Below are 26,930 nucleotides of genomic sequence, written 5' to 3' on the forward strand. Positions count from 1 at the left end.
GTGTGATCAGTTGCTGTCTTGTCGAGTCGTCGTGTGTGTGTGGGTGTGTGTGTGTGTGTGTGTGTGTGTGTGTGTGTGTTTTTCAGAAACTGGTTGAGCAGGGCGCCAGTCAGCCTTGGGTGTCCTGTTGTTGTACAAATGAGATTTGGTCGTGTGAGCGTTTACATGTGTGTGAGTGCACGTGCCTGTGTATGAAAGTTCAGATGATCTTTCAAATTCACAAAAATGTCTTTTCCTCAGCTGTAGTTTAGGGACCTCTCTTTTGACAAGATCTTAAGTGTCTGATTAATTCCTAGAATAGTATGTGATTCCTTTCCACAAAAAAACACCAAAAGTAAGCAGCCAGTTTTACAAAACTACAAATGAAGGTGTAGTTAGGTGATTTACAGATGGCCGAGTCTCAGCAGATCTAAAACTATGCTGATAGATTCTGTAATGAGAAAGAAAAGTTATAGTTTCACTTACTGTTATTCTCACTAACTTACTGTTTCCTCACAATCACCTGTGGGGATGGAGGACAGGGAGGTGCAGAGTGACACCTATAATACACTCCTCAGTAAGTACGTGAGTGTGTGTGTGTGTGTGTGTACTCCATCTCAACCGGCTTCCTTGTGAATACTGTAAATACTTCCACAAGTTTAAGGTGTGTAAAAGGTGTGTGTTGAAGTGCTGGTCAGACCTGATGAAGTGATGACACATGGTTTCTTTAAACTGCCTCATGCAAAAACAAAACCAAAAATAGATACCAGTTAAATGTTTAGTACATGATGGTAATTATTCAAATGGACCTGCATGTCTGTCTGTGTGTCTCTCTCTCAGACAGTGGCTGTGGGTTCACTGCTGATTGTGCAAGAGGGTTCAAGAGGCGAACCATTTTTCAGAATGATAGTTATCTCTCAACCCACTGTATCACATTCCACAATTGCAAAAAGGGACAAACAGTTATCGAAGTCAGGAATTTATATCTAGACTTTGTTTTCTAGCGTGACCTTAGTGGTATCGTGTTTGGGCCCACTCTAGTTTCAGGAAGACGCTCACCATTGGAGGAAGACGGGCCGACAGGAAGGAAAATAAAAGATCTGTTTTGCTTTTTAACCTGACAAAGGTTAAACTGATTTTTAAAAGCAGGAAGATGATGGGGAACTTATTATTCAGCAAACCTCAAGCACAAGGACGAGAAACAGCTTAAACAGCATGAATTACACACACACGCACGCACACGCACGCACGCACACCTACGCACGTAGTACATGCTCGTGTCACATGACTGTCACATGATCATCTCACGCATGGGGAAGCACAGATTCAGCGTAGTTTGTGTGTGTGCGACAAAGACATAAGCCTAATCCACCAACACTGGAGCAGAAATGTAAAGCTTAGAGAGAGAGAGAGAGAGACAGAGAGAGAGAGAGAGAGAGAGAGAGAGAGAGAGAGAGAGAGAGAGGGGAACCTGTTAGCACTATTGTGTTGTTTATGAAACACCTGTAACAAGATCTGATCACCCTCTCTCTCCCTCTCTCCCCTCTCTCTTTCTGTTTGTCACAAACACACATACCTGGAAAGCACAATGGCCACATTCTTCCTCTCTACCACCCCCCACCCCCCACCCTCCTCCCTCTTTAGCTCCCCTCTGATCGGGCCAAACACTGAACCTGAAACAGCGAAACAGATAGAAATTAGGGTAGCATGTACAGGTAGAAAAAAAGGAGAGGAGCCGTTCAATGTAGAGAAGTGAGAAATATTTGATCACAAATGCAAGCAGCAAAATGAACCGTGAAAAAGGCTTGGACCAGCAGTTCCACTTTTCACAAGAACCCTCTATCAACACGTCCTTCAAATTCAACTCCATGCCACCCAGAACGACACATGTAAGCGTGTTTTGATCGGACGCCTCTATCTACAGGATGAGATCATTTTGTCAGCATCTTCCAAAAATATAGCACATTACTTTAGGAAGAATGTTATGATCTAATAACGGTATGGTTTACGTTTGGTCACGTTTAGGCACAAAAATGGTTTGGTTTGGGTAAAGATTATTGCTTCGTTAATGTTGCGGAACAACTGCCGTCTCGGTTAAAAGAAACCAACTTTGACTCTTGGTAGTATCCAGAAAACTAACAGTGGTTGTTAAAGGGTGATGTTTTGTTGAGCCATCCGACCCTCTGCAGACTTTGTGGCTCTATAACGACGTCTCACAACTTCCTCCTTTGCTCACAACGTCACAGACTTCCTATATTCCCTACAGCCACTAGAGGGCTTTGTCACTTGACCATAAACACATGTTTTTTTGCAGTTTGCTTAAACGACTGATGCTCTTGTTTTTCTTGGACAGTCTCTTCTCTATGGGCATCAAGCCGTCATTCTTTTTTGTTTGAATTTGTTAGCAAGTCCTCCATAACTGTTAGAAATGATCCTTACAAAACTGATTCATATCATTGTTGTCTGATCTGCCACCTTTACGTTGAAGGAGGCAAAACACTGACTGTTGGCAGGAGGCGGTCTCCTGTGACTCTCTCATGTCAAAGTCACACGCTGTGTTGACCAAACCACCAACCCCAAACTCCTTCATTAGTTGGTATAACGACGTCACACTACTTACCGTTGCTCCCAGCAGACAACAGTCCCCATTAACACACCACAAGACCACAAGAGGTCCTCAACCGATGGGTCATTTTGAAAAGATGACCAATGCTGTGAGGACAGTCTCTAATTTGTCATGGTTTTTAGATGTCTTTTTTTTTTTTTTTTTTACCTCCACCACAATGCAATGAGGATTGAATATAATTTGTATAACTGTTTGACTTTTTTGTTTTTTATCAACATAATGAGAAAACATTGTTGATTTTTAACTTATCTGGCAAGTCGCAAAAATGTTTATATTGAACGTATGCGCTAAATGTTCCGTGACATCATATTTCATTTGATTTCCTACAATATTCACTCTACTACTACAAACTTCACTCAACTAAAGCGATATTAAACTTTTTTATGGCTATGTTTAGTCACTCACAACTCTTGGTTAAAGTTAGGGAAAGATTGTATTCTCAGTTTAATACTGAAAATATCCAAAATCACTTTTTACACACATCCGACCACCTGACCACCCGCTCATGACTGCTGTGTGGGACGTGAATGTGGCGTCATTGGGAAAATAAATTCCCACATATTAATGTAATTTTTTCGGAGACAGACCTCACTGTAAACCACTGTCATAGGGACTATTTCTTCAGTTGAAAGTAGTTCCTATGAAAACCAGTGATTATCCAGAGTAACGGAGCGTTTTAATGCCATTGTTTGTCAGATGTCAGCAGAAAAACATTCACGCACATGTTTCAAAACATGGACAAATTAAACCAAAACTATCTGCATGGATTGATACCTCTAGTGAGAAAACGCGATTCTTTTTTGTAATGAGAGGGAGCCGATGAGATGAGACGTTGTGCAACTGTCTCTCTTCTGAGAACGATGTGTAAACAGGTGACATCCACTGACTGTGAAGGCTGGATCAACAACCCCCACCCCTTCTCCTTCCACCCCCGCCTCCGCCGTTCAACCTTTGACCCCTGTATAACCTCTCCACCCCCCCCCCCCCCCCCCCGGTGTGGTGACACTGCTGAACCCCCAGTCCTCTCCTCCTATCCTGCTCGCCTCCCTCCTTCCCTCCTCCGTCCTTCAACCTGCTCATACTCTAATGCTGTTATTATGCTTCATTTCACTGCTAGTTTCTTCCTCCTCCTCTGGCCTTCTTCAGCTGGACGGAGTTTCTTTTTCAGATCGAGTGAGGACACAGGCAAATTAAAGGATAGGTTTGCATTTTTTGCAAGTCTGTCTTAAAACAATCCACAAAATCCACAGTGTAGAACCAGGACACTTTCATTGGAATTATGGACAGGAGGAAGAATTACAGCGACTAGTAACTGTTTTAATGTCCATGTGGGCACTCTGGTATTGTTTTAAAATAAACTTAAAATGATATGTGAACTTATCCTTTAGCACAGAGCATCCAGTTGCTTGTTCTCAAACAGGCTCTTCTCTGCATACCTGTCGCTACACACAATGGGCTAGTTGTCTGGACAGCAGGCCAAGAGGCAAGGTGTGTGTGTGTGTGTGTGTGTGTGTGTGTGTGAGTGTGTGTGCAGTGGGTGATTTGATTCTGGCAGGGAAGGCAAGCGAATGCAAGCGGTGTTGAGGGGTGTGTGTGTGTGTGTGTGTGTGTGTTTGAGTGTGGAAGTGAGTAGGTTTGGGGGACAGAAACTACCGGTACTACACTGCATCTCATGATAAGATCCAACCCACAACACACACACACACACACACACACACACACGCACGCACGCACCCACTCTGCCCCCCTGCCGCCCCGCTAGAATGGAATGTTCCATGGGCCGAGACTGACTCTGTGAACCCATTCACAAAACTGACACAAAGTAGCCATACTCAGGCCACACACACACAGACACACACACACACACACACACACACACACACACACGCATGTGCGGACGATCAGGCTCGTCCCTCTCTCTTTCTGTCGTCTGTCCTTCACACGTCTCTCCCTCTCGTACGTTCTCACACCACCTTTTCATGAGTGGTTTCATCCCGTCATTCAGTGCGAGAGCAGGTGAACAGGTCGTTCACAAAGCGTTTTGGTTTCTCAGGATGATTTTGGTTTTGCCCTGTTTCGGTGTGGTGTGAGTGAAACTGTTTAGCAGTTTAGCTATTGTGTGTTCAGGGATCTGTGTTTAGGGGGCGTTAGCTGGCGTTGGCCGACGCTGAATTCCTCCAGCTTTTCATTCAGCTTCTTATCTGCCTACTTTACTTTCCCTTCTCACTTTCCTGTGTGTGTGTGTGTGTGTGTGTGTTAGAGTAAAACTTGTCTTTCCAGGAAACGAGGGATGGTGAAAATGGCAGGTTTAAGATACATGGGTATTAATGAAGGCGACATTCCAATTATTGGTCAATACTTTATGATCTTTATGATCTTTATGATATTGTAAGCTGAGTTATCACCCTGCTATTTAATACTGAGATGCTACATCCAAAGGAGAAAGAGTCAGGTTGAAGCTCTGATTGGACTTCATTCATTCACGTGTTTACAGTAGTAATTGCACGAAACACTGTGTAGGATGTAAGATTTAGCATGGAAGCCCCTTCAAAGGATATGATATGAACATTTAGGCTTGTTGCAGGTTGTTGCACAATTATTTAGTGACACTGATGGTTCGTCCAAAGTGTCGTCTCAAGACAAAAATGTTCAAAGCTGCTCCAAATGGCTGCACTTAAAGGTGGGGCGAAAAGCCTGCCATCACAGAGAGGGACGAGACACAATGAATCGTACAAATTGGGATAATGATGCACCACTTTTGTACAGCCTCTCCTCTGCTGTGCTCACGAAAAGCAACGGAAATTGTCGTGTGAAGACCGAAAAAAGACAACTGCCCTCATCGGGCCAATGGCTGTGTGAAGTGTGTCGCTTGCTGGAAAAGTTACTAAAATTGTCAGATATGACCCCCTCTTCAAGAGACTGGAGGAGGTGTTTTCAGGTGCTGTTAGACGATCCAACAAGCAATTTGTTTAAAGCCTGCTGACACCTTTAGACCAGTGAAAATGAAGAAAGTAGTTTTTATAATTATGTGATGAGTTAGAGGACAAAGATTCTGTAAATGTTTGCCAAATCAATGCCAAAATGGAATGGAAAGGGTTTTTTCCTATTTATGTAGTTGTGGCCATCATACACCTATTTGTTCGTATAACATTTCACTCAGCTGCTTTACTGACTAAATATGACACAGTAAGGAAATGCTTTCGGGCCTGCAATAAGAGCCATCAGATGATCACACAGGTGAACACACCTGAGATCTTCATTACAAATGCCCACTGCTTTCTGAAACTGCCTGTCTTTAGGTAACGACTTCAAAAAAGTTCACTGGACACTTAAAATGGACACTTGGAAGTGAAAACAAAAGTTCACTTTTGTTTTCACTTCCAAGTGAGTGATTTACATGTTGTGTCTGAAGTGTGAATTTAACAGTTGTTTTTTTTATTTCTATTTTTTTTTTTACAACCTGTCAGAGTATCTGGACTGTTGAGTTTGTCTTAAAACTAAACTTTAAGGTAAATCTTTGTGTCTCCACACAACCAGATGTCACCAACACAAGTTTGTATTCTTCTCAGCTTTGAGCATATTCTATTCTATTCTATTCTATTCTATTATTTCAACTACATGCTGGTTACACTCCATCACATGATAATTGGTGTTGTTTCCCAGTGTTGGGAGAGAGGACAGTCACCCATGTTGACGTTATAGTGGTTACTGGTCAGATAATAAGTGTGGTTACAAGTCATAAGGATGACTCTCTTTCTATTGTAGTTTTCCACCTTCAGTTACTTCCTCATCTCTCTCTCTCTCTCTCTCTCTCTCTCTCCTTCCTCGTCTCTTTGACCTTGGTCGTGATTGTAGCACCTAAACACACAATGCTCCTGCTCCGCCATTGGTTGGTGACGAGCCACATGACTGCAGTGTCAGCTGACCAAATTCTAGGCAAAAGGGGAAACTTCTTTCATCAGGATGGAAGAAAAAAAACTTGTAGGACTTTAATGTCAGATCCTGTGTGTGTGTGTGTGTGTGTGTGTGTGTGTGTGTGGGCAGAAAGGCTCTCGCTCTTTGTGCTGAGTCATTTTTGTTAATCATAAGTAGGACACTGGGATTGGTTGACGACAGTTACAGGATGTGAGGTGACCCTTTGAATGAGGAAGTGTAACAGCAGAACAGAGCCACACTTTTCACTGTTGGCACAAGCGTCTCACTGTATTTTTGGGCAAAACAGCATTTTTACTCTCAACAGTGGGCATCGTCAATGCACTGTGACCTGTGAGTTGTGTGTATTTGTGTATATGTAAGTGTGTGTGTGTGTGACACCTTCCCTCTGCTGGGACATTGATGAGAGCCGCTGAGGAAACTTTCAACTTTCAACAGTTTGATTCAAATCTCACCCAGTTAGTTTTCAAGTCACATTAGCAGGTTTAGTTTCAATTTTTATTTTGTGGAAATGAATGTGCTCATCTTTCATTTAGTTTCAGTTTTAGTTATTCTTTGACTTTATAAGACCGGCGCCAGAATAAACTCTGCACTCACTTGCATTAAAAGACAAAACCTCTCAAAATGTTGATATTGTTTCTGTACTTTCATGTTGTATTAGTTGTTGTGTTTTACTACTTTTTTTGGTTTCAGTTAACAAAAAGGGGTTTGTTAACCAACAGCATTAGTGTTTCTGTCATTTTTAATAGTAATAAAAGTGCAATGGAAAGAGAAAAAGATGCAGTAGAGTAAATCTGGATTTTAAAAGGTTGGTAGAGACAAAAAGTTCATGGTCAAAGCAGAAACACAGGCTCATATCTGAAGTATTTCTGACGGATGAAGGAGTGTTTCTGCTGCCTGCTGAACCTTCAGGTGTCTCTCGTGTCCTGCAGGGGTGACACACAGTTCAAGATGTTCACATTGTATATGTAATACAGTGTCAACAGTCACATTGTTTCATTCAGTGTTTCTGCACAACATCTATGTTGAACTTTGAACTTGCCCAGCGATTAAATAATGTTTGACTCAACGCTTAAATCTTACATGTTGCAGAAATGTAGTGCTGATGGGGACTGCCACTGTGTGTGTGTGTGTGTGTGTGTGTGTGTGTGTGTGTGTGTGTTGAGGTTAAGGCAGTAAGTTTCTATGACCCAGATCATAATCATCTTTTCAACAGCATTATCAGTTTGAAAGGCTACTGATACCAAGTGGAAACTGACACACAATAAAAGCACGAATGTGTGTGTTTATGTGCTCGAGTGTGTGGACGTGTGGGAGTGTGCGCTCCAGTATTATTGTTTTTCTTACACAAACACATATTGTAAACAAATATTGTATCGTTATTGTTGAACGATAAATGTTGTTCTTAAAGATGGTAGTAACAGAAAATATATAAGATAACTGTGAGAACGAACAGTAAACATAAACATTAATCTGCTGCTCTGTAATCTCTTTGTGTATACCCGCCAACATGCACAATGATGCAGCATTGATATATGTGTGTGTGTGTGCCGAGTTTGACTCAGTTCCTACATACGTTCCTCTCAGTTTGGCTGGCAACAAGACAGTAGACACAAACACAGCTGACTCTTCTTCAGACTTTAACACCGCCCCATCTGTCTCAGTGACCGTTGCGAAGCTGTTTGTGTACAGCGTCTTACGGTTGCATACGGGGTCATATCAGACCTGTCGGGCCAGTTCCCGCATGTCTCTCTTTCTGTCTTTCTCAACACCGAGCTGATGGCCATCTTCACCGCGTCCTGCTGTCTTCAGTGCACGACTTGTGACAGAAACATTATAATCTCATTGTTGGATTATGTCTTTAAGTTCTTCTTTCTCTTTTTTATTTTTTGCTTCACGTCTCACCTGCACATTCAGCTGTCTGAGGAGGGGGATCTCTCTCTAGCATTTATAAGCAGGAGGCCTGCAGGTTTATTACACACTATAACATATTTGTGAGCAGAAGTAAGTGTAAGGCTGGTGTATAAACAGATAATCAGAATATATATAAAAAAGCAACAATGACCAACAACATACGTTATATAAGTCAAGTGTTTCTGTAGACTGTAAACAAATACAAATAGTGCAGAGAAATATTGAATGGGTAAAGTACTAATAACTTCATATGCATGAAGTGGGTGATTATATATAGTATATGCATGTATACATGTCTATGTACAGTATATACGGCCTGCAGGATAATGAATGACAAATGTAGTAAAATACAGTTGTAATAATATAAAATATGTTTTCATAGGAGAAGTTATAATTGTTGCTTATAGCAGCGTACAACTACATGATATTGTGTTATAAACCAAGTTTTACTGAATCGTCCCTCAACAGTTTTTGAGAAGGTGTTTTTCCTGTTCTTTTTTAACTGGATCGGGAACCGTTGATGTGAGCTTGACATTGTATGTGATGTTTGTCTACACAAACAAACTTGTCTTCACTCGTCTTGATACGTGTGTGCGTGAGAGAGTGTCTTTGTGTGATACAGTGTGTCGGTAATAAAGTCATCTTGGTCTTTGAATCACGCTCTTTTAAATGGGTTTATGGCTGTGCACGGCCTTCACTCCAACCCTTTTACACCCTGTTGGGGAGAGAATAGATTTCTCCACCTGTAAACTTTGAACTGGCTATCTACATATACTGTGTGTGTGTGTGTGTGTGTGTGTGTGTGTGTGTGTGTGTGTGTGCTGCCAAAGAGGCAAGAATCAGTGATTGCATGTCCTTCATTAACAGAGTCATTGGTTAATGTGTCACTTGTACAATGACAAACACACACATATACACACTTGTGCTGGAGTAGAACGGCACCCCGTCTGATAAGAGCATATAGGCCCCGTTCTCTTTAAGGGTTGTTTAAGGTTACGTACACTTCCACACATTGTCAACGAGGTCTCCTTCCTATTCTCTCTGGCCCTCTGTGTTTCTGGCAAATATGACTGGAATGTGACAGCTTCAGTCTGCTTTGTGTTCACTCCATTGTGGTCATCAGTGCGTCGCTGGCAATGTGACTTTCAATTCACACTTAATGCAACCTAAAAAGAACAAAGCTCATTAGCACTTGTCAGACGAAACTAAATCATCATAATCAATTTGGTTTTTGGTTAAGTCCATTTGTACGCTGTGGTAAAAGCAGAAATGTGTTATGGACTTTTGAAATATCTAGCCTGTGGAGGCAAACTTGTTTGAACTTGAGATTTAAATCAGAGAAACGTTTGGCTAACGTGCTGATAAAATGCTATGAAGCCACTGGGGCTTTCAAAAGTGAAGCTGAAAAATCCTAAGTGATCACAGATGAAGCTGTCACAGTCAGCCTTCAACAGGTCTATCCTAAAATGCCTAAGGCCTTAAAGTACTCTCTTCTGATTTACAGTCTTTTTATTTTGAAGTTATTTTTTTTTTCTAATATGCCTGAAGATATACAAAAAAGTAAATATTTGGTTTGATGAAACGTGGTGGCTCTCTGGATAAAACACAGCCGAAGTGACAGATTGTGTAAGTCTGTTAAACTTTGATAACCTTTTTATAGCAATAGCTATAGTTTTGTTTGATTTATTGCATATGAAATTTGATACAGACGTTCATGTTCACCTTCTGAATTATAATGACTTTGATCTCAAGACTTTTCCTCCAAGCGCCATCATCTGGTCAAAAGTTCAACTTGTCCAATACTTTGTTTTATGACCAAATACCTCAGAAACTAATGACACGCCCATCAGCCTCAGCTGTACTTTTATTTTAGTGCTAATTAGCAATTATTAGCATGTTAACATGTTAATCTAAGAAACGTGGTGAACATGGTAAACATCACCCGCTACACATCAGATTGTTAACATTGTCATCGTGAGCATGTTAGCATGGCTAACGTTAGTATTTAGAAATGTGTGTGTTAAGTGACTTTCTTTTCTTCATATATATATTTGTCACATGTCATCATATAAGGTACAATCAGTGTGAAATAACAACAACATTATTCTTCAGTGTTCTGACTCAGATTGGATTTTCCATTTTTATTTAATAATGAGAGGTGAACACACACGTACAGAGCGTGTCTGTAAAAACATCTGCTCATGACTTTTCCCTGATTGCTATCAATCATCACCCTTTGTCACACCCTCTGCCCTTTTATCCCTTCCCTTTTGTCTTAGTCCTTATCAGCTGAGAGAGAGAGAGATTGAAGGAGGAAGAAAAAAAAGGTGGGGGGTTACCTGTGCTGAGTGGCCCCACCTCTCTTTTCTGGCCATTGAGAATGAGTAAACACTAAACCACCTTTGCTTACCTCCTCACTCAAACACCCAGACACAGGCAGGCAAGGAGACTGTCTTGCTGCCGCAGCCTGACAGCATCACAGGAGAGTGACTGGACAGAGAGTGAGTTTCAGACAGGTGTGAATGTGCACAGTGACTCTCAAACGCAAAACACACCGGCTGCATCTTCTTGGCGAGCTTGTCGATATCTGCGCTCCTCAGTTTGGGATACAGGTACGGTGTTAACGTCGACAAGTGTGTTTCTGTCTTTTTGAAGGTCTCTGTACTGAAAGCATATCTCCTTTAAGCCTTTTTGAAAACTTGTCATCACATCTTGTTGTTGTGTGACTCTGCGATTTAAATGTTCTTTTTTAAAATCACTTTTGACCCCCAAAGATCTTGATCGGGTAGCCTTGATGAATCTGATTCTCCAGCTTGTGAGCAAAGTCTAGCAGTTCTGAAACTGTCGGGTATCTTTATGATGGATGACCACTTCCTAGTGCGCCTCTGTTCCTAAGTACTTTTGTTTGACATTATGAGCCTCTCTTTGACCAAACCTTACAATCTTCTGAAGCAGCTCTTTACTCTTGGAGTTTGTCTTGCTGTCTATTTTCTCTCTTCTGGCATTCTGCTTTATTAGTTCCAGTTTACCAGACTGCCCTGCTTCACCGCTTCAGGGCCAAAATGATTGGAAACAGAAAACAAAGGCACTTAAACCAATCAGTGACTGGAATGGAGATCAAGATGTCCTTACAATGAAACCAGTGGAACCAGTGGAGTGGCATGGCACTGTATGTGTATGCATGTCTGTGTGTGTGTGTGTGTGTGTGTGTTAAAGGTGGGGGATAAAAAAATGTCTCAGTGACTACATGGAGAGACTGGTATTATTAGCCATAGACTTCCGGGTCCTTTGTCATATAATATGTGGACTTTTACCCCAGTTAGGAGAGCTATTTGTTGAGTGCATGTGTGTGTGTGTGTGTGTGTGTGAGTGTGTGTGTGTGTGTGTGTGTGTGTGTGTGAGAGAGAGAGAGAGACAGGTACAGAGAACCTGGTGCTAAATTTTATTAATTGAAGTTGCATTCAAGGCTAAACAGGCAGTGAAACAATGACAATATTTGCTGTTTCTTATGGTTCATTTCACTTTTTTTTTAAGAGACGTTCCAAGTTACAACAAAATTATTGTGTTGACAGAAATGTTGTTTCAGTTGCACGTTTCTGCACTGACACACAATTCCTTCACTGTGTTTGTCGACAGGGAGGGCCGTTGTTTGATTATAAAAGTGTGCGTGAAGGTTAGCTCTTTTGTAAGCCATGCGAGTGTAAAGGATGCTGAAAAGACAAAATGAGGTTACATGCAAATATTTGGATCTTTTATTGTTCAGTGAGTCAAATTTCACCAACTCTCCAGACCTAAATCTCGCTGATTTCCCCTTACACACACACACACACACACACACACACACACACACGGGGGGCCACTAAAGCCTTTATCACGAGTGTGTGACACTGTCAACGTCAGTAGTAATTGTCTGAAACAATGTCTGCTATGGCCTTGAACAGGCTAGCTGATTAGCCTGAGGAATGTGTTTGCCTAAGGAAGCAAAGCTTGTTTCAGCTAGCGGTAAAGCTAAAGCAGCTCTTATGATTAGTAATGACCATGTAGTTGTGTGAGGGGACATATGTGGCAACAATCGGTTGCAGTTGACCTTTCTATCCTGTCATGCTTTGTATTAAGACTGAATTCAAAGCCCTTCTGTTTATAACTGGTGCGAAGACTTTGATCATAGATTCAAGTTTTGATCAGTGCTGATGCTGTTATTTGAGTTTAAATGCGAAGATACAGGTTCTTTGTCATGTTGCTTAAAATCATAGTGTTTGAGTATAGCCATGGTGTTTTCAGTGGATAAATGTGAAGGTCCTGAAGGCAGGGGGGCTCTCAGAGTAAATGAACTGGAATCATCCCTCCGTGGTGAAGTTGGGGTGGGCTGAAGGCGGTCACTTACGCACTCCGTCTGACCTGAAATTCTTCAGGCCAGTTTCACTTTAAAGGGCTTTCCAGCTCTGAGGGAGGCCTGAACATTTGGTCCCCTCCTCTCTGTTCGTTAGCCTCTCTCGCTCCTCTCCATCTGGTCTTTTCCTCATCAACCCCCCCCCCCCCTTACTCTTTTCTACATTTCTCCCCCCTCCTCACCCTTCTCCTTCTCAGCTTGCCCTCCTCTCCACACCTTCCTCGTTTCTCCTTCCCCCTCCCTGCTGCTCTCCTTTGAGCTTGAGTGAACCAGAGGAATGAGGGTGACAGGTACATGGATGGGAGGAGAGAAAAGAGGGAGGAAAAGTAAAGAGAAGGAGGCAACAGAGACAGAGAAAAAAAATGAAGGGGCTCAGATTTTGTAAAATGTGTTGTCCATGAAATTGTAATTGCGTAAAAAAAAGTCAGTTCCGCACCCCCTGAACAAGAATCATGTTATTTACAGCGACAAAATCTGCAACAATTATGATAATCAAGTTACATTTTCAGAAGGAAATTTAAGTGTTGCAGCTGAAAATTTGCAGTTAAAACATTTTAAATAGTTGTAAAACTGAAAGAAGTTGAAGTGGCAGACGAAATATAATTAGTGAAAGAAGTTGGCAGAAATGGCAGTGAAAATGGAAGTCCTGAAAGATGTTCAGTTTAGGTGTAAGCCCTGAGTAATTATAGTATTAGTAATAGTATTTAAACCTGCAATATTTCTGACCAGTTGACAATATTGTCACCTTTCAAGTTGATATGATGAACTTGTTATTGAAGAGTTGCTTATTGACACACCCAGCAGTTACAAAGCAAACATTATTATTCATTTGGCTCTGTGTTTGTGTCCTCCTGGTGTGTAAGTCCAATATTTATTCTCTTTTAGCTCTGTTTTTGGTCTCTATAAAGTCAAAAAATATCTGGTTTGGTGCTGAGCAGGTAGTGTACTGCCTACTGCAGCCAAAAACAACACTATGAGAGCTGTGAGAGTGAACCAGAACAGTAAAGTTGGGGACTGGAAGCTAAGCAATGAGCTGAAACTGAAGTCGAAGTGTCAGTTGAAGTGAAAGTCCTGAAAGAAACTGATATTGTGAAAGCGTGATACATTGAGCTGGGAGTATAGGAGTGTATCGCTGAAAGTAGATGGACTCTTAGTTAAACAATAAGAGATGAAAGCAGTGGAAATGTCAGCTGATGTGTAAGCACTGAAAGCAGTTGAACAGTTCAAGACATCACTACGTCATTAAGACATCTTTACAGACCAAATGATTAATCAATGAATCGAGAAGATAATCTGCAGATGAATCAATAATGAAAATGGTTGTTAGCTGCAGCCCTGATGTTGTTTGCTAAGTTCCGTACCTGTACAGGACTATGCGTTGGTGATATCTGTAACTCAGTGTACAGAGAAACATCATTTAAAGAGCTCCTCACAAACAATGCGAAGATATCTTAATAAGAAGATAAGAGAGCTTCCCTCAGTGCGTCATCCTGCTTCATCTTGTTTTAGTCAGCATGCTGACAGTTGAGCATGCACCACGGTGTGAGGACATCATGTGTCCTGGAGGGTCAGCCACAGTTCTCACTTCTCTTCTGTCGGGTTCATTGTTTCACTCAGTTGTTGGCAATTACTGCAGCTGACTTTGATCATGTACGTGTGCAAAAAACACTGGGACTACACTTCCTTTGTGTTGCTTTACGAGTTATAATGAGTGAACTACATGAAACAATCAAACAGTTGAAAATACAGAAAATCCCAGCAGGAGGCTTTTTTTTTTTATTTTGACGTTCCTAAATCAGTTTGTCAGTTTCTGCACTTGTCTGAGAGGAACTGTTTCCAGGAAGGCACAGCGTGGGACTAAAGACTGCGGTGTACTCCTACAGGTCGTATCGCTCTACAGAAATAAACAGCAGGACCTCTGGTCTTGTGACATGCTACTCATTTACTTATATGGATGACTCGTAATAGAAGGCAGTCGTACAGGCTCTCCGGCTGAGATACTGATTACCAGCGCTGCTTTATTGCTGACTTTATTCCTGTTTATTCAGAGTTTTTGCCTATGTGGCAGATTCCAGTGTGTGTGTGTGTGTGTGTTTGTGTGTGTGTGTGTGTGTGTGTGGGTGCCTTAGTAGAGAACCAGTTTATCAGCGATAACCAACCAAGTCTAAGAAGCACTTTCCAATGTGATTACTTATGATTTAGTTCAAGTTTCAGCTTATAGCTACTGTCAGTGCCAGTGTTCTAGTGTTAAATAGAAAAGTATATAAAAATAAAAGTAGGATTTCCAGTCTGCCATCATAAACAAAAATCAACACACTGTACTGTATACTTTACATCAATGTAAAGGACAAAGTTGGGAATATTCTGTTTTCTTACTGTCAACAAATACCATTAAAAGAGCAAAACCAACAATTAACTCATCCAACTAATTGAGTATAATATATCTTATTCCTCCTGTCCGCCTGTGACATGTTCCTTTGTTACAGTGAACATGGCCACTGTAGTTTATATTGAGTCAACCGCAAATACACAGTCCTGCCGCCATAATTACTCACAGACTAAATGTGTATCAATCCGTGGCTGAAAATAGTCCCTAACAAATACACAATTTACACACGTTTGCCCAGCTGTTTCAGGAATGTACTGAGCCTTTTTTAAAGATTGAAATATGTATTTTTGACTCCTTTTCAAAGATTTATATGTCTTCAAAGAATGAGTGCCACAGACCGGGTAGGGAAGTTGGAAAGTGACGGATTAACACATGGTTGAGTTTTGTCTTTTAATGGGATTTGTTGACAATAAGAAAAATAGAGAAAAACGTCGTTATCCTTCAGTACTAGTTAATTTCATTTATTCTTTTAAATTTAATCATAAAACCATAAGAAAACTGTAATCCACATGTCAAGATTAAACCTGAAGCAGTATGTGTTTGTGGCGTGAGGTTTTATGGTGTGTTTGTACGCCTGACAAATGATTCAGTGAACCTGTACAATGATTACGGGGGCGGGAGACAGTAAATGTTTCCCCTCCATCTCGCGAGTCTTCCTGTGGGGCTTAACCGTTGACCTGATGGTCCGACTGTGCGGTCACCAGAACACCTGACCCCTCAGAGGCGCATCTGAGTCGTGATTGGCTCTCACTGATGACTGACAGTTAATCTTTGATTTAGATTGACCCCCTTAGCTTAGAGGAAGGCCCCGATGTTACTGATCTGTGATCCTGTTCCCCAACAAAGCTTTTGCACAGGTGCGTAATGATTACGCAAATTGCCACAGAAATACACACACCTTCACATAAATAATTTTACACACACACAACTTCACGGACACACCTTTTTATTTATATTCAACTCACTCTTTCCAGTGTCATGGTAATTGACAGTTTCATATTAGGTCGTTGATTATGCAAACAAATAAAAAGTGCTAACGTTCACATTTAGCTCTCTATCATTTGTGCTTTAATCTCTTCTTTGCTGTCTATCCATCATTCTCTGGTCTTTATGCTAAATACACTTTCTTCTTGCCTGTTTACTCAGTCGTTAAGGAGTGGGGCTGGTTTCAATAGCAGCTGAAACTCAGCGCACTGTTGACCACACACTGTGACTTTCATCTCTCTCTCCCTCTCACCCCATCTGCTCTCCCTGTCCCTCACTCCCTCTTTTCTTTGCTCTTTTTCAGGAGAACTGAGGGGAGTTTTTAGACAGAAACTTTTTAAGCGATTGACGTTCTCTCATCTGGCTGTTTTCCCTCTCAGTCGTCTCTCTATCTGCTCTCTTGACTGCCCAGGAAGGTGTGTGTTGTTTGCTTAAGTTAAGCTGTGCTAGGAACATGTTCACCGTTGTTATGTACAGAAAAAAAAAACCACGCACATGCCCGAATACACACACACACACACACACACACACACAAACACGCACGCACACACTTACACACAGTTGTAGTGTTGTGCTGACATGACATAAATCACTCTAGTGGTAACTCCAAGTCAGAATTTCCAAATGTCCTCTCAGAGAAAGACAACAACATGAGGAAGTATTCAAACCGCTTGAACACTTCCTGTCGTTTTTTCTTTTACAATTTCTGCAACTCTAAGCAGAAAACCCTTAAAACCCATTGAAACTACCTTTCCCATCAGCCCCCTCTCCTCACACTAACATCACCCACTGTGTCTTCATGAGTTACAGAGTGAAGATTTGTAGGTTTGTGCGACAGCTGCTCTTTGTGTATTTATCGGTGGTGGAAGTAGTTCAGATCCTTTAAGTACCAATACATTAATGTAAAAGTATTATCAACAACATGTACTTAAAGTATCAAAAGTAAAAGTACTCATGTAGAAAATAAATGGCCCCTGTGACTGGTATGTTAATATGTATGATACTATTCGGTTTTTAATACTGATGCATCAATGCGTACGTAATCTTTTACTGTTGTAGCTGGTTGAAGTGGAGCTACTTTGAACTATTTTATACCTTTTCAACCTTTTCAAGTTTCCAACCTAGGGGTCGGGCCCCTCCAAAGGGCGATTGAGACGATTACAGGAAGAAAAAACTAAATTCTCCTCCACGAATTTGTATTCATTTATTTTGGGACTTTTATTTAATCTTTGCATTTCTTGTGAGTTTTATCTCTTTGGGCCTAAAACTGAACTTATTGAAATGAAACCATCTGAGGAGTTTAGAGGGGGAATTTCTCTTTGGTCAAACTTCTAACCACTCTGACATCTGAAACTACACACTGTGTTTTAGTAAGGGGTCACAAGCCAAAAATATTGGGAAACACTGGTTTAATCTTAAACAATTAATCATGTCATATTTCTAAAATAGTAAAATAGAAAATAGTAAGTACAGCTGTAAGATAAATGTAATGGACTAAAAAGTACAATATTTCCCACAATATTAAATATAAAGTGGCATAAAATGGAAGTAAAGAATCTCAAAATTGTACTTAATTACAGTACTTGTAATTAATTTCTTTCCATTTATGTGTATGCTTATGTATTTCACATGCAAAAAACTTCTCACTAAAGTTCTTGTGTCGGCGGGATCTGCCCTCGAACACACACACACACACTCACACAAAGTACCTGTTTTAGCTCCACCCTCCTCAGCTCTCATGCTTGCAGCTTTGGCTCAGTGTGTGTGAGTGTGTGTGTGTGTGTGTGTAGAGGAGGCTGGCCTCTGTGCTCAGTGCCCTGCTGTACCTGTCTCTCATGGAGGTGGACTAACACTCCCAGAGCAGGCGGCCAAGCAGCAGAGCGCTGTGAAGCAACAGGGGTAGCTATCTGACCACTCTCTGCTTCTCCTTCCTCTTCTCTTCTCCACCAACATCCCATCTGCTGTGATATCCTCCTCAAGACCTATGCTTTGTTTCAGTCTCACTTCCCTCTCTGTCTTTGGTTTTATAGGGATTCTTTAACCTTGAATGACATGGTTTTTTTTAGACTGTTAGACTATTATTTAGCAGTTATGTCTTTGAATAGTGTGCTATAATGCTGGTGTGGAGGGTTTGGAAGCGTTGGTGTTTCATTGATCCTCTTCTGCTGCCTTGTGACCCTGTTGTTAGGGGCTGCTGGGTAGATGCTATGAGTCAGTCGCCTCCATGTGTCCACGTGTGTGTGTGTGTGTGTGTATACAGCTAAGATGGCGGCATCCTTAGGCCCGTTTTCGTCAGTACACTGGATCAGTGTCACTCAGGATAGAACAGCAAACTAAGAGACGCATTGTTCCTTACTGTTGAACACACACTTTGCTCCATAATCTGCACTAAATTGGGAGCCAAAGAGATGTTTGTTGGGTTACACTTCTGAATAAGATCTGAGAAGAACACATGTTGATTTAACGTCAGGTCAGTGACATGAAGAATGAAATGTTCTTCTTCTTTCTAGCTGTGAGGAACTACGCTTTAATAATGCCTCATTTGCTTATTTGAGGAAAAAGATGGAATTTGCAGTAGTCAATCTGTGTTTGTGGTATAATCTGGATGAAGCCTGTAAAAGCCATTTTGTCTGCTCATAAAGCAATTCAGTTCCCAATAACATGCCGTTAATACGTAGAGAGTCAGGTGCTTCTATCAATCATAAACACTATATAATGGGCAATCTCCACAGCAATAACTGGAACACTTTAACCTGGCAGGTAGGCACTGTTAGCCAATCAAAATGTTGCTCTTTAACTTCCTTTGCAGCCCAACCAGCTCCTTCCCCTCCTGTGCTGCTCTGACTTCATAACCTTTGACCAGGTGAACTCTGTGTCTGAGCTCTGAATGTCTGCGTGGATTATGTTTGACCTAATAGCTGCTAGCTGTTCCTGTTGCGCTGCAAAACAAAGAGGTGAAATCAGAATAGAAGAATCACACATAAGTTGTCATAACTTTGGTTTCTTTCTAAAATTCTAGTTTCTTAATAACTGAGGCGTCATCTGTAAATCTTTATGCCCTTTGACTTGGCTTTTAAAGGCTGTGATTTGCGTTCGTCACGGTTAATCATCTACCTGTTGCTGCTTCAGTTTTCTTGCTCTCTCTCTCATGATTGCATACACCTATGTATGTAAGGTCGGAGCTTTCTAAAAGGTGCAGAATTTCAAGCAAATTCTTGTTTTTTTGTCTCTTTATATTATTTTCTCCATTTCCTCTTTCATGTTGCGTTACCTCCTCTCTTCCTGTGTTGCCTCTTGTTGTCTTCATTTTTCTGTAGGCACACTTTTTTCAGATACACTTTAATGCCAAAAGATCCCACATACACACTCGGTATTCTCACTTTTTGTAATATTATGCAAAGGAAGAGAGACTGTACCAGACCAGCTGAGTTTCGCTTCACTTCTGACACACTGAGTGTTGTGATTTCCTGAGTCTCCCCTAAGAAAGGAAAACCCCAGCACAGTAGTGGTCAGCATTGAGGAAGTTAGGAATATCTCCAAGAGGCGAAAAGCAGGATGTAGGTTACCCCATGCAAAGACACTGAATATATCATATTTTTTACACACACAAAATATCCAGTTAAGGGAGTCCTAAATTGACGCCAGTATGTTATATAGAGTGTCGACCTCACAGTTTCACATAGCTTCTTTTTATCACTGAGCAGAACTCCCAAAGTGAATATTGTCCTCCCTTTGTCATCAGTCTGGCAAGATAAGGCTGATAAGAGATGGAGTCATGTTAGCACTTCACACAATAGCAGGAACAGAGGGAGGGCACGTCGAGCTGTGGAAACAGAAGGAACGCAGCACAGAAATAAGTAACAAAAAGGCTGTTTTAATGTAGCAGGGTATTGGGAAAACACTGAGTGATGTTTTATTCTTATTTTTTTTGCGCAACAAAGGGAAATGCATCCTCGCTGAGCAGAATCAGAATGCGTCTCTACATGCTATATGTCCCCATAACTCAGTCAAAATGTTTTTATATCTAATGTCATCTTGACCCATGTTAACATGCAGCAACCAACTACTGGCTAAAGATAGAAGAAGGCAACAACATCCTGTCTTTCCCCACTCTTGATTTTTGCCGTTTGGTTTTCCTCCTTGTCCGTGTTTTGACCTTATTGTCTTGTGTACACAATAAATGAATGAATTAATAGTCTTCTTCAGCATAGCATGTCCGCTATACATTCTTATAGAATTTTATCTATGTAGCATCTCTGTTTTTATTCTATCAAGCTGATATTTTCATAATTTTCGTTCCTCTGTGGACGAGGTGTGAGCTAGTTTTCAGGTAATTCTAAGCCCTCCAGCCCTGGTTGAACAGGTGTGTGTGTGTGTGTGGGAGCGGATATTGGGTCAAGTCAAATGACTGTGTGAGCGTTACCATGGTTGCTTGGCTTAGTAGTGTTTTACCTTTGTGGACTGCCTCACCTATCTCTATCAAAGTCTGGGCAACCTTGTGACGCACAAACACACGCACACACACACACACAAACACACACACACACACACACACACACACACACACACACACACACACACACACACACACACACTGCCTGCCTGCCTGCCTAACTAGCAAGAGGTTGTTTTTTATTTGTCCTATTTGCTTACATGACGTTAAGTCTCACAAAAAGCAGTTTGCTTTGTAGCATGCTGTGATTGGTTGCCTCAGTGTTGTACACAGCGTGGAGATTTGGGGATTTAAAATGCTGTGGATTTTTCCGTTCTGAATGCTGGCAGTGTTAGAAAATAACAGAGTAAGAGGTTTATGCTTGGGAAGCCGATTTCTGATTGTTCTCTGTTCCTTTTATAGGGCTGCAGCCCTTAATGAAGTGGCACACACGCACACAGAAAAAAAGCTGCAACCACACACCCTATAACATTCATGATAAAGAGGGTGAAACTCCTCTTGTGGTGAGTGTGCGTGTGTGCAACAGGTTCATGTGTAAATAGATGAATGTGCACAGCTTTTTGTCACAGTATGGAGTCAGTGGAGTCATTTTTTACACAAAATTCCTCATATAGCTTAACTCCAACTTGTCTAACTTCTGACACACACACACACACACACACACACACACACACACATAATGAGCATGTGATCTAGTTGTACTCAGTGAACCTTGAGCTGGAGGTTTCAGGGTTTATAGCCCTTCATTCTCTCTGATAGGGGTCAGAGGTCAGCAAGGGATCAGAGTAACTCAACAAAACAAGGTTGTAAAACCACTGATAGGGGAAGTCACCCTGGGGATTTATAGATGCTGTATTTTCACTGTTCTGTCCAAGTCACATATTGTGCCTTGGTTAGTTTGTTAGTTTGTTAGCAAATTGAAAATCCTTTTGTTTCAACAAGCAGCCATATTATGGGTTTTTGTTGGGATACATGTTTTAAATGGCGGCTTCTGAGTATTAACCTGTTTTTCTTGTTTTTAATCTTTCTTGTGTTTCCTGTTCTCTCTTGGATAGCATAAGCACTTGATACACTTTAATGTAATTTGATAAACCTGTCTCTCTCTGCCCTCCTCAGGCCCCAGATCTGATTGGATGGTTTTGTCAGAATGACAGCCGAAGATCCTGCTTCCTCTTCGACCATGAGCAATAACGCTGCCCCCTCCAAACCCTCTGGTGCCTCCCATCACTCTCTTCATGGACAGATCAACATCCCTGAGGGAGTTGCAGGTGCTCCCAATGAGGCTGCACTGGTGACCCTGATGGAGCGCACTGGCTACACTATGGTCCAGGAAAACGGTCAGCGTAAATATGGCCCTCCACCTGGTTGGAATGGTGCATCTCCACCACGGGGATGTGAAATCTTTGTGGGCAAGATCCCACGGGACGTTTATGAGGATGAGCTGGTCCCAGTGTTTGAGTCCGTAGGGCGCATCTATGAGATGCGGCTGATGATGGACTTTGACGGGAAGAACCGAGGGTACGCATTTGTGATGTACACAGAAAAACATGAGGCCAAGCGAGCTGTACGCGAGCTCAACAACTATGAGGTGCGGCCCGGGCGGCTGCTGGGGGTCTGCTCCTCTGTGGACAACTGCCGTCTTTTTATTGGTGGCATCCCCAAGACCAAAAAGCGTGAGGAGATCCTAGAAGAGGTCTCCAAGGTGACAGAAGGGGTACTAGACGTGATAGTTTATGCCAGTGCTGCAGACAAGATGAAGAACCGAGGCTTTGCCTTTGTAGAGTATGAGTCGCACCGTGCAGCTGCCATGGCTCGCAGGAAGTTGATGCCTGGACGCATTCAGCTTTGGGGCCACCAGATTGCAGTCGACTGGGCTGAGCCGGAGATTGATGTGGACGAAGACGTTATGGAGACAGTAAAGATCCTCTACGTCAGGAATCTTATGATGGAGACCAGCGAGGAGACAATCAGACAGGTGAGACTGGCTAACTGTTCAATTTAGAGGTTTCACAATGCATGCTATTATTTGGTAAGAAACATACCTGACAGTAAGAGGCAATATAGCATACCATTCTTAACCAATCATCCATTTTCTATCAACCAGGTGTTCAGCCAGTGGAATCCTGGATGTGTTGAACGTGTGAAGAAAATCCGTGACTACGCTTTCGTCCACTTTATCTCCCGGGATGATGCCGTCCTGGCCATGGACCACCTCAATGGCACAGAGGTGGAAGGGTCCTGCATTGAGGTGACACTTGCCAAGCCGGTTGATAAAGAGCAGTACTCGCGCCAGAAGGCCTCCAAGGGGTCCTCTGCCACTCCAGAGGCTACTCCACAGAACTACGTTTACCAGTGTGATCCCTACACACTGGCCTACTATGGTTATCCCTACAACACCCTGATTGGACCCAACAGGGACTACTTTGTCAAAGGTTAGAATTCATTCTTTTTGCTTTTGTACCAGTAATGATCAGTTGCAAAAGCCGCAGTGTTTCTTTGAAAGCCATATATTTTCGTAAATGTTGGTGGCAACAGAAACTCTTTGGGCCAATGCGCTGCTGAAGATCTCCTAATGACATCCGAAAGATGCTATTGTAGGAACAATGTCAAATACACCCCATCAATAGGGAGCTATGATTTTTAAATGGTGATGATGACTAAGATAATAATGATTTAATCTTTGATGACTGCAATTTCATTTGACAAAAGTTTTTAAACTTGATGAGGGTTTGTGACTTAAAATCAGATACTTATTAAAAGACAAAACAAGGTGATGGACCAATGAATGCTAATCCCATTACCTTTGATGATTGATTATATATGGTCTTTGGGTGTTAGCAAGAAAATCTATTTGACTTTCAACAATCATTGTGTTTTGGTTTTCTCTCCAAAGGATCCCCAATGATACAGAACAATGGTAATCTCTCACATCCTTATTCCTACTTATTCCTTCAATGAACAATAAGCTTTCTTGCCATGTGACAAACTCTACGTTTTCTAACACCATCCTTTTCCTACTGTGCTGTCACCTCCCATTTCATGCTGGTTATTGCAGAGATCACAACAAAGTTAAAGACGTCTAGGAATGCCATTTCACCATGCCATGACCTTGCATATCTGCATCTAATTTAAGAGTCACAACAGTGAACTCAGGAAAAGGCCAAACTGGACCCGAATAACTAAACAAAACTAAAAATCCTAAACTCAAACAGATATTCCAGAGAACTTTCCAGTAGCAACTGTACTTCATGAGCAGATTTTTGCCTTAAATTAGAGTTTAATGACACCTCTTGCCACCCCAGTCCTGATATCTTTAGATGAACTTTTAAAGAAGTTCTAAACCCATCATAAAATCTTGCCTTACATGTTGCCCTACACAATTATCAGTACAGGTTGCCCCTGCTGCCCAAGTCCGAAACCACATCATCATATTACTTTAATTGTATTTTAAGCAGGTACTGTGCGAGGTCGTGGTCGTGCTGCTGCAGGTAACCGTACCCCTGGACCACGGGGGTCATACCTGGGGGGTTACTCTGCGGGTCGTGGCATCTACAGCCGCTACCATGAGGGCAAGGCCAAGCAGCCCGAAAAGCCCTATGAGCTGATGCCCAGTCTGGAGCTTGCTGCCTCCGTCAATCCCGTTGGCATCAAACCTGGCACAAGTCAGTGAGATAGATATAACTATCCATGTCCTTGCCCATCTCAAAAGCCTTTATTAAACCTTATAGGTCATAATTTTCTGTCTCTCTCCTTGCATGGTTTGAGGAACGTTTTGTAAATCAAGAGTATAGTTGTTGCTGGATGGTCAGGTGCAAAAGGACCTCCTTTCTCTTTACAGTAAAGAGTAATGACACTAAAAATCTGTCCTTTCCAGCATGACCAGAAAGTAACTGCTATGTTTTGTTCCTCATTCTTTCCTTTTTCCTCCATATCAAAAATTTGTCTTACCGGGTGTTCAGACCAAAAACAGCATTGTGTTTAAAGAACACAAGGGGCTAATCTACTTGGCAATGCAATGTTTCACCTGAAGACATCGCATTGTGTTGAGGCAAAAGTTGACTTCTTTTGTCAGATTGCAGACTATGCAGACTATGTTTTTTTTTTTTTTTGGGGTGTGGGGGGGGGGGGGGGGGTTCTGCGTTTTTGGCACCCCCAGTGCAGTGATTTCATTAAACTAAATGAGGAAGGCATGTTTTTTCACGCAGTGCTGTTGTCTGTCTGAACATGGCCATAGTTATGTGGGGACCAGTGCTTCCAACAATTTCCTTTTACACATGCACTCAACTCCAAATTTTTACTGGAAGGTGGTTGACAGTATCTTGTTTTTTTCTTTTAGTTAGGGCCGAAAAAGTATGGATAAAAAAACAAATACGTATCTCACAAAAGATTTGCTTTTTCTATTCACAATATGAAGTTATTTTTGGAAAAGTCAATTAGTTATTCTCTGTAGGAGCAGCTGCGTTAGCCTTATTAGCGTTACAACAGTTTCAGTCAAAAACGGAGTTGAAATGCAAAACTAAACACACAAACTCCTCTTTTCTATCGTGTCTACTCTATTCTAATCACTTAAAGGATAATACCAGTGTTATATAGGGTTGTAGCCCATGTACCACTCTATAAATTTTGTCAATCATGATTACCATAATTTTGCAATGCATGCTATATGTGATTGGATTTTTTGACATTTCCTCTTTTTTGTTTTATTTATTAAAACAAAGGCTGAAATTAGCTGCTGTCCCAGCAATGAAGAACGTGACAGTAAAGTTGTAAAGTAGCTTCTTTTAAAGGATTATTTCCTGGTGGAAAAATTCTATTTCTAGCTTTCTTCCTTCTTACAGTAAGCAGGAAATGTAATTGCATTGATACAAAGGAGGGGAAAAAAACAACTCACATAACAAAACAGAAACTACTACAGAAAAAAAGGTTTCATGTTCATGTGGGTTGATCATTTAAAGTTTCATGCACGCTTTTATACTGGATAAAAATTAAATGTTGAAACTTCATTGATACAAATGCAAAATAAAAATGCACACACTGGTATTATTCTTTAATCTTCAAGTTTATTACTCAACATAAGAGTTACTAAACCTACCATAAATTTACTTTTGAACTATTTGTTGTAATTATTAATTAATTTATTTGAGCCATTTATTTGGTGATCAGAGGTTCATTTTGTTAAGTTGACTTTCTTGATGCTCCTTCTGGAACAAATTGACCCCTGTATCTGGAGGTCGGTCTTAGTCCCGGTCTGCGTGGAATCACAGGATCGCCCCCAGATTGAAAAGACTTTTGTCCATCTGAAACAATGACTGACGTTGTGTTCGCTCTGTGTGTGTTTGTGTGTGTGTGTGTGTGTGTGTTTATGCGTGTGTGTATGTGTTGGAGCATTGAGGTTAATCCACAGTTGTGCGCCATCATAATCCAAATCACACCCCAACGCCAACTTGTGTAACTTATTATTTTTTTCCCTTCTTGCCTAAATACTTTCCTTCAACCTTTCCCTGTCTTATTTATTGCTTTAGTATCCATCACTCTTTTCATAGATTACCTTCAGATCTGAGTATGCCTGTTTCTGGTTGAGCATGGGTGCATGTATGTGCTCGTCTCCTGCTAGTATTTCCTGTATTGTGAATGCAAACATTGGCTGCAGTGGTCCACTCCGTTATCCGAGCTCTCATGCTTGTGTCTCTTTATGTGCAGTGGCATTGCCGGCTCTGGGAGGGCAATACCCAGTGTTCAGCACGGCTCCTGCAGCCAAGCTGATGGAGGAGGGGAAGGTGCACACGGTGGAGCACCTTATCAACCCTTTGGCCATGCAACACCCTGAACACACCACCGCTACTGCTGCTGCCACTGTCCTACCTGCGGTGTCTACCCCTCCACCTTTTCAGGTGTGCATTATGACGCTGTTGTATGTTTCACAGACACATTCAAATGTTTGAATTTGTTTCATGCTGATAAAGATGTAAAATGTCCATCTTCATCTCACAGCATGTCATTTTCACCTAAAAAGCATAAATGTTGATATAATTGGCTACAAAAGAGTTATTTCTCTTTACCTCACTACTTTATGTACTTTTATATTTGTCAGATAACTACAAGATTGCAGATTTGGGCTAGTTCAGGTGGTTTTGCTGAGTTTTATATAAATAAACTTGCCTGGTTGAGTCATTAAGGTCTACAGTTTTTATATTATATGACATGTTATGTATTTGTTCTAGGGGAACTGTATGTTGGACAACTTACAATTAAATGTGTTCAT

General features: G+C 41.4%; 1 protein-coding gene across 4 annotated transcripts in view; it reads left to right on the forward strand.

The window, feature by feature from the left end:
• Positions 1 to 26,930, forward strand: part of rbm47 (RNA binding motif protein 47) — a 31,688-nt gene that overhangs the window by 1,234 nt on the left and 3,524 nt on the right. Inside the window, exons 3-7 of one of the 4 annotated variants that reach the window (XM_070915426.1) lie at positions 21,785 to 22,643; positions 22,773 to 23,100; positions 23,562 to 23,585; positions 24,121 to 24,330; positions 26,369 to 26,559. In XM_070915426.1, the coding sequence (XP_070771527.1) occupies positions 21,816 to 22,643; positions 22,773 to 23,100; positions 23,562 to 23,585; positions 24,121 to 24,330; positions 26,369 to 26,559 (1,581 nt within the window). In that variant the 5' untranslated portion in view covers positions 21,785 to 21,815. The remainder of the gene's footprint in view (positions 1 to 21,784; positions 22,644 to 22,772; positions 23,101 to 23,561; positions 23,586 to 24,120; positions 24,331 to 26,368; positions 26,560 to 26,930) is intronic. The other 3 variants (XM_070915429.1, XM_070915427.1, XM_070915438.1) reach the window with 3 other exon arrangements.

The sequence above is a fragment of the Enoplosus armatus genome, chromosome 2 (genome assembly GCF_043641665.1).
Source record: "Enoplosus armatus isolate fEnoArm2 chromosome 2, fEnoArm2.hap1, whole genome shotgun sequence".
Classification (NCBI taxonomy): Eukaryota; Metazoa; Chordata; class Actinopteri; order Centrarchiformes; family Enoplosidae; genus Enoplosus; species Enoplosus armatus.